This window comes from Pseudophryne corroboree, chromosome 6 (genome assembly GCF_028390025.1).
Source record: "Pseudophryne corroboree isolate aPseCor3 chromosome 6, aPseCor3.hap2, whole genome shotgun sequence".
Taxonomy (NCBI): Eukaryota; Metazoa; Chordata; class Amphibia; order Anura; family Myobatrachidae; genus Pseudophryne; species Pseudophryne corroboree.
Genome location: NC_086449.1, coordinates 281,633,795 through 281,647,504, shown reverse-complemented (window position 1 = coordinate 281,647,504; position 13,710 = coordinate 281,633,795). Strand labels below are relative to the sequence as shown.

Below are 13,710 nucleotides of genomic sequence, written 5' to 3'. Positions count from 1 at the left end.
CCTGCCAAAAGGTACAGTTGGAGGGTATGCTACTACTGCACTCTCAATCATTTAGAGCTCTGCCATCAACTGTAAGTCACAGAGAAAGAAGAGAAGCTTGCACTTTCCTAACCTAAGGTATGACCTAATAAAAATTATTATTAGTTTATGTATAAGAAATACTCAGGGGCTTTATCCTCACTGTTCACTAGCAGAATGCCAAGTATGCAGTCATTTTACAAACTTAGCTTTAGTTTACACTTGGCAGGCTGTGAGCATACAGATATATTTTCTTGAAGGTTTTAGCTGTATTGAGAACTTGCCATACATATTACTGCAACCAACATTAGCCTTGTAAGTACTGAATCCCCCATAATCCCCTATGGCAGTGATTCTCAAACTGTGTGCCGTGGCACCCTGGGGGTGTCTCAGGACACTTGCAGGGGTGCTTTGGATAGGTTGTCCAGGACCAAATCAAATTATTTATGGTCACTATAATTGTCAGCCACCAGCACTGGTTTTGCCTATCATAAAATATGTGAACAAACAGAAGCAAATCCTGTCCCTCACCACACAACCAAACTTAAGAATGACATATAAACACAATTTACTTAATTTAGTACTTCTTTCTAAATTTCTCAAATTCTGATACCTTAGGGTGCAGTGATTCAAAAAAGTTTGGGAACCACTGCTCTATGGAATGTAACTTCCAAACTGATTTTATAGCCAACACACTATACAAGTCAAGTGACTTTTTCACCTTTACGAGAATCCACCTACTAACATCAAGGTGTGATGCAACCAAGAACACTATGCCTATTGGTACACTGGAACAAAATGAATGGAATCTGAGCAATGGCAGCCATTCAAGATGTCGTTCCACCACTTTGTGCCCTCTTTTAGGTCTTGGGATGCTCATTTGGTTAATTCAGATGCATTAATTCCATGGTATGTTGATTATTGGACTAAAGTGCATACTACCATAGATCTGTAGGGAGATAAATTTAGGTCTGTGGAAGATTGTGAACTATTGTACGGGCTGATAAGCTGAGCAACCTGAAACTGTAATGGCAATCTTTGGGACATACTAGCTTACTGGGAAAAAAATCCACATGTTCTCATAATGTCTTTTCCAGGAGAATTTTGCATTGGTGTAGTAAATATACCCAGAACCCCTGTAGTAAGGACAATAGAGAACTAGTGCAGATGCCTCTCCAATATGTCCACAGAAGTAGGAACCACTGAACACCCACTATTTTATTGCTACATTTCCTTTGCTACAAGTCCATCCTCGCCCACAAATTAGAGAAGCTTATATGTACTACTTAAGCTCCTTACTATTCTATGAACTGGGGATTTTTGCTTTAAAGAGTAGTTATTAAAACAACAAAATCATTGCAATGTACATATTTGCCAATTTTTGAAGAAAATTTAAAAAATATTTCCGGGGGATTGTGAAACATCTATGCATGTGGCGCTGAAGGACGTAAGCTAGTTGCCTGAAAATCCCCAACTCTCACTCAGCTGCTCAAATCCTGACCACAATTGCAGTGGTATATAATATGATTTTACTGAGACTACAGTCACCCTGAAACACAAAATCAATAAAGAAAAAAAAAAAAAAAAAATTACCAAAAATCGACTTTTAGTAAATATACACACTGGTGTGGCCAATTTAACCTCTGTTGTACACCTTCATGGCACATCCAGAAATGGGTATGGCCTCACTGTAAGGGGCGTGGTGTCATGGGATGTCCCCCACTGACATAATCCCTATGGAGGATATGGTCCCACGGGAAGTCACCATTTACTTCACTCTGGTGGCATGCCCACTGGAAATGCTGGACTGCCCTCAGAGCCTATTGTCTGCACTACTGGTTCCTTTTCAGTGACAGGAGGCGGTTGCTGCAGGATAATGTCACACTACAGAACTCGGCTCCTGTCACTGCAGAGGAGCCGGCATTTTGATGTCACCTCCCTGAATAGTAAAACCCAGGTGCGGCCACACCCCCTTGTGATGCCACTGTGCACATTCACAGTGGCAGCAGCTTCTCTTGCCAACTCTGCTGTGTGTGGATCTGAGCGCCCAATCAGTGCACAGGAGCAGAGAGACCAGGGAGCAGCTGCCAGCAAGATAACACATAGGCATTTGGCCATCAGGTGGGAGAATGTTTGGCCATCAGGTGGGAGAATGTGTGCGTAGACAGCTCAGTACCTTCTTCTACTGATTATATCCTACCGGTGGGCTGGCCCTACTCTCATCATTTAATGACTGGCACAGCACTTTGTGCTGATTATGCCCTCCCCATGAGCTGGCCACACTCGCACCAATATCAACCATTAACCTCCTCCAATTCTGCGTTTGCCCCTGGAGGGGTGCGTGTATTGCTTTCTAGACTCTCCAGCGAGTCAGAGAGATGACCACTATATCAGGAAGTATCTTCTGAAATGTAGCAATGTACATACATCTAAAAAATAGCAATGAAAATATGATTTCAGCTCATTGCCTTTAGCAGGTTTATACCACAAGCCATCTGAACACTTGAAATACTATCTGGCAGGAGCCATAATGTATTGCTGATTGATAAGAGCCAGCCTGCCTAAAATTGTTTACTGCAGAAAATGATGGAATATACTTGGCATATGTAATTGAGTATGGATGCAAGTTCTATCGTTTGCTATTCCATTTCAAAATCTTGGCTGGAGGTGATCAGAGGAGTTTGTTTTTGGACCATACTCTGCACAAAATTAGTAAAACGATTGGGAGTACCATAAAGCCTCCATTGAATATTAACCTGACATCATCTCCTGATTCATCACAAAAAAAAATACGCTCGTACATTGCCAAATTGCCCTATTACCAACTGCAAATGAACAGAATTTTCCTTAATCTGAGCCAGACAGGCAATGACAGAAATAAACTGAACAATTTAGTATTATAAACCAGTAAATGTATTATATTAATAGAGTATGTTTGCTTAACAAGGTCATCGCCCATGCAACATTCATGAAGTACATGACTTTCTCCACATAAAACCATCAAATTGAATCTGTGTATTTGTGAGGCGCGCTGTCAAAATTCAGTCTATGTATGAAAAACATTTTAATAACTTGTTATCATAACGGCGATGCTACCGTGAGGCTGTCAAGTCAGCATCTTATTTACTTTCTGGATGAGGAAATGATAATGAAATAAAATCATTAGGTATTCCAAACAAATCTTTCATTTGACCAATATTAATAACAAATAAAATTCCATAGTTTATGTAACCAGCATCAATATATCAACTGTACATAACAAGTAGCTAGTCAAATAAGTGACTTACAAAAATAAAACAGTATAAGTTAGTACGATGGACTGTAGAGGGAGAACCAAACTATCACTGTGAAGATGGTGAAGCTGAATTTTAGGGGGGGGGGGGGGGGGGATGCAAACGTAATAAGTAAATTGGGCAAATGTAATAGCCCACAATTTGCAGGAGCCAGCGCGATTCCAATGAGATATGTTTGTTTTGACTTTAAACTAATTGCTACTTTAAATATACCGCCCTCACCCTACCTCACCTGCAATATTATTGCAACTTAGTAAAGACTGTTTTTATTGGATTATACCGTTGTTATTGGTAGATGTTTTATATACAATAATAAAAGGATTACATCTCATTTTGGGTTGGGTACAGGATCCTGACAGGATGCCGATGGTCAAAATACTAACAGCGGCATCCCGACTGTCAAAATCTTGGTTCCAGGGGGGCCACATCGCACACCCTGCACTTATTCATAATACTTACCTCTGCACATGCACACTACAGAATTCTCAGGGAAAATCTCGCCTGCACATGAGCCCTCCCCTTTCTTGATCTGCATGTGCGTGTGTGTGTGTGTGTGTGTATATATATATATATATATATATCTATCTATCTATCTATCTATCACTGCTCAAAAAAATAAAGGGAACACTAAAATAACACATCCTAGATCTAAATGAATGAAATATTCTTATTACATGCTTTGTTTTTTACATAGTTGAATGTGCCGACAACAAAATCACACAAAAATTATCAATGGAAATCAAATTTATTAACCCATGGAGGTCTGGATTTGGAGTCACACTCAAAATTAAAGTGGATAAACACACTACAGGCTGATCCAACTTTGATGTAATGTCCTTAAAACAAGTCAAAATGAGGCTCAGTAGTGTGTGTGGCCTCCACGTGCCTGTATGACCTCCCTACAATGCCTGGGCATGCTCTTGATGAGGTGGCGGATGGTCTCCTGAGGGATCTCCTCCCAGACCTGGACTAAAGCATCCGCCAACTCCTGGACAGTCTGTGGTGCAACGTGGCATTGGTGGATGGAGCGAGACATGATGTCCCAGATGTGCTCAATTGGATTCAGGTCTGGGGAACGGGCGGGCCAGTCCATAGCATCAATGCCTTCGTCTTGCAGGAACTGCTGACACACTCCAGCCACATGAGGTTTAGCATTGTCTTGCATTAGGAGGAACCCAGGGCCAACCGCACCAGCATATGGTCTCACAAGGGGTCTGAGGATCTCATCTCGGTATCTAATGGCAGTCAGGCTACCTCTGGCGAGCACATGGAGGGCTGTGCGGCCCCCCAAAGAAATGCCACCCCACACCATTACTGACCCACTGCCAAACTGGTCATGCTGGAGGATGTTGCAGGCAGCAGAACGTTCTCCTTGGCCTCTCCAGACTCTGTCACGTCTGTCACATGTGCTCAGTGAAAACCTGCTTTCATCTGTGAAGAGCACAGGGCGCCAGTGGCGAATTTGCCAATCTTGGTGTTCTCTGGCAAATGCCAAACATCCTGCACGGTGTTGGGCTGTAAGCACAACCCCCACCTGTGGATGTCGGGCCCTCATACTACCCTCATGGAGTCTGTTTCTGATCGTTTGAGTAGACACATGCACATTTGTGGCTTGCTGGAGGTCATTTTGCAGGGCTCTGGCAGTGCTCCTCCTGTTCCTCCTTGCACAAAGGCGGAGGTAGCGGTCCTGCTGCTGGGTTGTTGCCCTCCTACAGCCTCCTCCACGTCTCCTGATGTACTGGCCTGTCTCCTGGTAGCGCCTCCATGCTCTGGACACTACGCTGACAGACACAGCAAACCTTCTTGCCACAGCTCGCATTGATGTGCCATCCTGGATGAGCTGCACTACCTGAGCCACTTGTGTGGGTTGTAGGGAGGTCATACAGGCACGTGGAGGCCACACACACTACTGAGCCTCATTTTGACTTGTTTTAAAGGACATTACATCAAAGTTGGATCAGCCTGTAGTGTGTTTTTCCACTTTAATTTTGAGTGTGACTCAAAATCCAGACCCCCATGGGTTAATAAATTTGATTTCCATTGATAATTTTTTGTGTGATTTTGTTGTCAGCACATTCAACTATGTAAAGATCAAAGTATGTAATAAGAATATTTAATTCATTCAGATCTAGGGTGTGTTATTTTAGTGTTCCATTTATTTATTTGAGCAGTATAATATATATATATATATATATATATATATATATATATATATATAATAAATAAATAAATAAAACATAATGGAAAAGGCGCTCATAGTGCAGACTGTTTATTCAATTATTTAAAAACAGTAACCGGTCCACGGACAAATTGTATAGGACTCGTACCATATAGCACACGCTGTGGGCTGGTTACCACACGGTTCAAAGAAATTCCACTGGCACAAACTGCAAACCCGCTGGCCGTCACCCGGGACCACACACCGCGCCGCCGGCTATGGTATAGCCGTGACTCGTCGGGAAACCTCTCTGGATCAGACAGTGGGAGCAGCTGCACAGGTGGACACAGTGCGTCAGACAGGACATGCCACCTGTGCAGCTGCTCCCACTGTCTGATCCAGAGAGGTTTCCCGACGACCTTCTAATCAAACTGATATAGATATAGAGATAGATATAGATATAGAGATAGATATATATATTTAGAAGATGAGAGCACCAGGGGAGAGATGTAAGAAGAGGTGAAGAGTGCCATAAATGATATAACTAGCACTTTTTGACTCTGACATTAAACGTGGTATGTAAGAAAGCAGATAAGGTAGATAAAGTTACTTTTCTGTAAACTGTCTGCAAATATACAATCATTTACATTTGTGGCTTATTGTTCTTCACATATCGGCAGGAATACTTTCCGGTGGGATCAGTATGTAATACATGCGGTCGGCATGCCGGCGGTCACATGATCAACAGTCGCATCCTGACACACCAGATGAGGTAAGTATTCTACCCTCCCCACTTCCCTACCCTAACTTTCTAGGGGTGGCAGCTACGGTTGCCCCACGGGGAGGGGGGAGTTTCTATGGCTAACCTCCCCTAGTGGCTAACCCGTACCCCAATACTTACATTGTGGATATTGGCTGTCGGTGTTCCGGTGATGGTCTCCTGAGTGGTGTCGGGATTCCAGCATCGGTGCCAAACACATCCGCTGCCAGTATGTGTACACAACTGTGGCGGCTTCTGTGGGGGTCTGGGCTGCACATGAAATCCTGCAATGTTTGCGAGATCTCGCACATTTACAGTGGAGCCAGCCAGGATGTAAGACACAGTGCATCGACCCTTGCTCTGGCAGTGATTGCTGAATGGCAGTTTTCGAGCCCCCATCCCGGTAGCCCAGATGTTAATACATCTCGGCGTAATTGCTTCCGGCTTTGTCTCAATAAGAGGTGAAGCAGGGGGAGATGCAGTGGCACGGTGTGCCATTATAGTACATCTCCCCTACTATGAAAAGTTTTATGGTATATTCATGGCTTGTGCACTTTGGAATGGACAGATGCAGGGTAGCACAGAATGTAACACAGAGAGAGAGAGCTTAACACTTACATCATAAGCAGATCTGTACCAAAAATCATACATCTAACTTGTCTGCATGATTAACAGTTGTCATTACTCTGCCAAGGTAAAATGTGATTTTGTACATGAACAACTACAGAACTGTACAGAACCATTGTCATGCGCACAACAGAATAAATGCATTTGTTTGTAATGTTTTTCCTTGGTAACCACTAAATAGTTATTCTCAGACATAAAAAGTGCACTTTTATATGAAAGAAGAGCTCTAAAAACACATTTTACAATTAAAAAATAAGACAAAAAAAGAAAGTAGTGTAATTTCCAATTTTCCATTTGAACATACTGATACTGTACTTCTTGAATAAAATAAAGGTGGGAGTGCCAGGGGATGGGCAATGCAAAGTGTGGTTTCATAACCCCATCACTGCTGTACAATGTACTGAGCTAGTTTCAATTAGTGAGGGGGGTGGTTGGAGTCACAGTGATATGAGTCATCAAGAGACTCATCCTCACAACCCTCTGTGTCCCGGCCATTCCACTAGGAAGAGGGTAGAATGTAGGCGAGGGAACTGCTCTACATGAGTTAGTGGGTTTCCGCAAAATTTGTGAGTCTCCAGGATGTTCCTGCAGATATCCATAGAGATCGCTGTGCTATGGGTGGAAAATGTATTCATGTGTCACCGCACCCATTTGAGGGTCAGTGGAGCACTTAGTAGGAGCAGCAGGGGCGTATCTAGAGAGGAGGAGGCCCGTGTGGGCCCCTTCCTCTCTAGCCAGCAGCGCTATAGAGTTCTGGGCACTAGGGTCCCTAGGGGACCCTAGCACTGTCCTAGAGCCTAAAGTGCATGTGCAGATCTATGGGAAAATGGCGCAGCGGCCATTTTCACAGTGATTTTTCTACTGCGCATGCGCAAAACACCAGGAAAATGACCCCAGGGGCCCGTGTGCACCGCATACACTGAACCCATTATAAATACGCCAGTGAGGAGCAGCATATCCTACAATGTTAGAAGTTGCAGGCCCAGACCTGTGTCAACTTCGAAACAGACAGATGATCTGTAGAAAGAGCTTGATTTCTCTAGACAGGAAGTCGGGAGAGCCATGTTTTACAGAAAACCAAGACTGACAGTTGGAAACAGGAGAATGTCCTTTTCCTGGACAGCAGGTACCACACCAAGAAATCACACTGACTTACTAAGGAATGAATTTAGAAGTATAAGGATGGTGGATTATATATTATGACACTAAGGACCTTGGGACTAATGGACATAACCATGTTGCACTGCCTGCAGGTGGGGCTGATAAAACATGTGCAGAGAGATTTAGATTTGGGTGGGGTGTGTTCAAACGGGTGTAGTATGTGTTGCCGGCGGTCGGTCTCCCGGCGACCAGCATGCCGGTGCCGGGAGCCCGACCGCCAGCATACCAACAGCGTGGCGAGCGCAAATGAGCCCCTTGCGGGCTCGCTGCTCTCGCCACGCTGTGGGCACGCTATTTATTCTCCCTCTGGGGGGGGGGGGGGGGGGGGAGGGGGGTTGTAGACCCCCAAGAGGGAGAAAAAGTATTGGTACGCCGGCTGTCGGGATCCCGGCACCGGTATACTGTGCGCCGGGATCCCGACAGCCGGCAAACTGAAGACCACCCGTTCAAACTGAAATCTAAATTGTGCAGTGTAAAAATAAAGCAGACAATATTTACTATGCACAGATACAATATAACCCACCCAAATCGAAATATCTCCGCACATGTTACATCAGCCCCACCTGCAGTGCACATGGCTTTGCCCATTAGTGTGCTTTTTTGGTTTGCTGACAAACCTAAATAACTCCCCTAATGCAGAGTTAGCTGCAAATTGGGTGTAATTTACAATAAACCCAAGGTTTACACAAGACATATGTCTCATACACTTATGCTAGTGGTTCCCAGACTTTTTAGAGTCACAGTGCTCTAGAGTATCAGCATTTTTTTCACTGCACCCCTAGGAGAAAAGTTTATTATTGATATATTTAGAAAAAAATATTATATTAAGTAAATTGAGCCTGTTATCCTTAGGCTCAGTTATGTGGTGGTGTATAGTTGTGATTCTGTTTTTCAGCATGTTTTATGATTGGCTCTCACTAGCACTGGTTTTGCCTGTCACTTTGACAATAAATAATTTGATTTGTACAAGAAAAAGAATGGTAAAACATACTCATATAAAACATACTATATGGCCAATCTACTAAGAGAGAACCTATCAGCGCCAATGGTACATTAGTTAACAACCAATCACAAGTGGTTGGCTAGTGGTGCAAATCTTCATCATAGTCATCAGATCTCTGCACCTGCACCATTCACCTGCAAATCAATCTCAAGTAGAGTGACCATATTATCCCTTTTACCTGGGACGCTTATAGATTACACAGGTTCTGTGGCTGATTAAATCCAGCTGAAATGTAGGCTTGAAGTCAGCCAGCCACAGAACCTGTGTAATCCATGAGCGTCCCAGGTAAAAGGGATAATATGGTCACTCTATCTCAAGCAGCTATGCATCTGTCGCCCAGCCTGCTCCTGTTTGCAATTGTGTGTAAACACAATTACTATACTCGGCCTATGTTATAAGGCCCCTCCTCTCCCCTATCACTTCTCCAGGTGCAGGTTGATGTAAATGCCAGAATCTCGCATGTCTACATAGGTGCATATGAATACATCTGCGGTCATGTGCAAAGCAATTTTCAGGGTTGTTAAGGGGAGCAGCGGGTACAAAGTGCCTTGTCCTTCTAGAGGCACCACCATGCCCGTACATGGCGTGGTCCCACCACCTTTAACTTTATAAGGGGTTCTGCATCACACACACACACACACACACACACACACACACACACACACACACACACACACACACACACAGTCAATGTAGGAACAAATTCTGAAGCTGACACCTGTCCTTATCCCAGTTGATTGCAATGTAAGTTCTAATTGCATACTTACTCTTCTGATTAAAAAACTGATTCTATAACACAAAACTATTTGCATAACATGAATAAATACATTACATTTTGCATAAACAATACTGTGAACATATTGGAAAAGTTTCTCATTTGTGCGACAATCCTGTCATAACACAAATATTGAGAACTGTAAACTATATCATCAAAGCTATCTATACAACTGGGAATATATTGTATGGCAACAAAAGTATTAGCGCTCTCTCCACGCTGCCATAGATCTATAAAAAGCAGAAGGAATCAGAATTCATTAGTTAACACTAGAAATACTTAACTGTTAAATTACGAATCAACACAACAAACAGAAAAGGGGCTGTTGATTTGTTAAAACCTGAACTTGTCTACCCGGTCAATTTGTGAAAATCCGAAGAATACGTATTTAGGACAATCTCTAGCCGTCAATGATATCTTTGTGTCAAGGTCCTAAATTGACTGTTGCTATAGTGTAAATCTAATCTTATCAGCCTTGATGTTTGGAAGGATGAGCATTGGGAGAACCCACACTGTTAATAGAGACAAGTCAGACACTGGAATATAAATGCATATTTAAGTGAAAAGATATTATCTAATGTTTAGAATATGAATGTTTATCCTTAAATATGAGATTGCTATCAACTGTCAGAGTGAAAATGTAGAGAACAGATAAACTGCGCAGGTTTGTTTAAAAGACACAAATTGTATGTCCAACCGCATTATACTATAGACCGACCACATACAGAGATCTGTACATATAGTAGGTGATAGAGGTGCTCTACAGTCTAGACAGGGAATGAAGATATTGATAATGTAGAAAACTGCAAAAGACATGCCAGAAGAATCAACCCCCTGACAATCTCATTTTAGGTAATTGTGATCCTCATTCTTCCGGATTTTCCCAGCAAAAATCTGGTGAATAAACTACTAATTATGTTTGTTGTATAATAATATGTTATGTGTGACACATTGCTATTGTAGTCCAGGCCGATTCCGGAATAAAATAAACCCTAACAACAAATCGATGTTTATTATGTGTCCACAAATATATCATTAAAGCAAGATGCTCCTTATTCCTGATTAGTGCTAATGACTGTGGTATAAAACACTGCTCATCAGTGATACATCCCACTCTGCTGTCCATTCCCAGTGAGAATGTATAGATTTTCCCAGCTTCTGTAGATCTGTTCAGTTACTCAGTTTCAGCACCTGCCAGGAGGATATACCTTTCTGACTCTTGTAAAGATAACTAGGGGTAAGATAAAAATAGTTGTTTTATTTTAAATGACTGGTAGAAAGATACCTTCATACTGTCTAAAAGTGTACCTCTGTTCTCAAGGCACACTAACAGTCCAGGTTTTTAGGATATCTATGCTTGACCACTAACGCTTAAATCAAAATAACTGAGGTACTAATTAAGTTACTTGTGCTCAAGTATGGCTATCCTTAAAACCTGGAGCATTTAGTGTGCCTTGAGGACAGAGGTTGGGAAGCACTGATCTAAACAGTAAAGAGATACATTATTCTTTGCCCACACCTGGATTCTAAAATACGTATCAAGGCCACACAGTCCCCAAAAATAACCACACACTTTTTTTTTTTTTATTACCCCATAAAAGTATTTTATTTTGGCAGAGTAACAGGGAAAGGTTTTACATTAAATTAAGGGTAAGAAAAAGCACAGAAACATATGGTGTTATGTTCTTTAAACACAATTTATCTGATTTACTGCGCTCTAGCCTTGCTGCTTTATATTGCTGGTATTTTGTCTAGGTAACTGTGCCAACACTGAATTTAATTGGGTTTTGTATGGTGTGCGAGCTACTTTAAGGGAGAACACTACAGATTGTTACAAATCAGCACTGCCACAATTCCAGGTGCTGCCAAAGGATTGATGAGTAAAACATTGTGGTGTGTTTCCCCAATGAGCAACAGAGTTTACTTTAGCAACAATATGACATGACAATACAAACAGCACAGACAGTCTCTAGTGTTACAATTAGCTAAGAGCCTAGAACTGCATACAATGGCTTTCCTGACATAGATCTGCTACTTCTAAAATACTGTACTGTATATGCCCAAGATCATCAGTTATACAAACTACCAGGTCCAATAATCATCTCGGCACCCAGTCCCATCAATCATATGCAAATGTTTCAACAAGACAGTGCCATTTATCAATGGAGTGGTGTGCTATGCAGTAACTGCAGCTGATTCTGCAGGTACGAGTTATTACAGAGGCCAGCATGAGCAGTGGTGAATGATCATCATGGGGGGATCTTGCTATTGATGGACACGAGGACCATTACATTACCAAACTTTTAATCACACTTGTGGAGCTCCCCAACTCTCTCAGAGCCAGACCAGCCCCTTTCCCTTCCTTGCAGTTTATATGGAACTCCCTGCAGAATAGGTGCACTGCCTAATTCCACCCATCGTGATATAAAGTGTCATTCAGGGTTCCATCCATATCAGTTAGGGGAAATGGTCAGTAAGTGGGACAGATGCTCTGTATAAGTTACCTGGTGACAGCTCTCCCTCGCTGAGATCCCCGGAGTCCGTATCCATGGTTGGGGGTCCGGCTTGTGCCTGCAGCTCACTCCCAGGTCTGGGACCTCCTCCTCTCGGCTAGTGACACTGCTGAGCTTCGCCGTCTCTGGCTCAGGGTGAGCTGCTGTGCGGATCAGCATCTCCGAGCTTGCGAACGATGCGGGCAAGGGAGTACCGGACGCCCAATCCAAACGCCTGGATTGTCCCCTCCTATGCGTCTCCACCAATAGGAATGTGTCTTTATCCTGGAGGCAACAGCAACGATTCTCTCCTGGCTTCCTGCGGAAGGCTCAGTCAGGAATAGCTGGTATGTGCTGTGATCTGCATGTTATGCAGGCTGCCTATATCTGGGGAGAAGTTACACATACTGTAGATCTTCCTATTTCAGCATATTTATTGACGTTGAAATTGGAAATGCTTTTTTAAGATACAGGATCACATTAATGAATACCTGAATTTTTATTGTATTTTTAAAGGCATTGTAAATGCCATAATTGTTCTAATACAAATTCGAAAATGCAGATATATTATGTACTGTATATGGACCCTAGGCTCCAGAGGCGTAAGTTCATACCAGACGCCCGGAGGCGAAATGCATGGTGCTGCCCCCCTCCCATGGCTCCAGCCTGCGCATATGCCAATGACCATTGGCGCATGAGCAATCGGACAGCTGAGGGGGCAAGGGATGAAGTATTGTTGTCACATTACTTCTCATTGAGTGGCGGGTGTATTATGGTATGCCGGCGGCCAGCATACTGGCAGCTGGGCGAGTGCAAATGAGCCCATTGCGGGCTCGCTGTGCTTGCCACGCTGTGGGCACGGTGGCACGCTACTCATGCCACGCTATCTACTCTCCCTCCAGGGGGTTCGTGGACTCCCAAGAGGGAGAAAAGGTGTCGGTATGCCGGGTGTCGGGATTCCGGCACCGGTATACTGAGCGCCGGGATCCCAACAGCCGGCATACTGAAGACTACCCTGAGTGCCAGGATGGGCTCTGATATCCCAGCGACTCACCAGTGGTACATCAGGGTAAATAAAGATTCCAGGATAGGAGTCAGTGCCAGGACTCTGCACGGAAGCTGGGCTACTGTCAGACATTGTGGGGCCCAGTACAGGTGGTCCAGCCAGGGACCCCCAAGTCCAGGCCTAGTACATTAATACCGGCGTACTCCCCTAATGGTGATCACTGGCTTAGATGGGCTAAAAAAGTCCCCTGATATTCTGCACTATTTACATGTTTTATCTAAGCCCACACTCTCCACTCTCATATGCTATAGCACTAAGGGGCCCATTTATCATTGTATATTTGCGACTATATCCCCAGAAACACAAATTTCCGGGGATTAACAGCAAATATTAGGTATCCCCCGAATGTAAGAATGA

The 13,710-nt window shown here is 43.3% G+C and overlaps 1 protein-coding gene across 1 annotated transcript in view; it reads right to left on the bottom strand.

Moving 5' to 3' along the window:
• The window catches only part of TNFAIP8L3 (TNF alpha induced protein 8 like 3), a 159,765-nt gene extending 147,169 nt beyond the window's left edge, over positions 1-12,596 (bottom strand). The window contains exon 1 of the mRNA XM_063930411.1: positions 12,300-12,596. Coding sequence (XP_063786481.1) covers positions 12,300-12,345 — 46 coding nt within the window. The 5' untranslated portion in view covers positions 12,346-12,596. The remainder of the gene's footprint in view (positions 1-12,299) is intronic.
• Between the last annotated feature and the right edge of the window lie 1,114 nt (positions 12,597-13,710).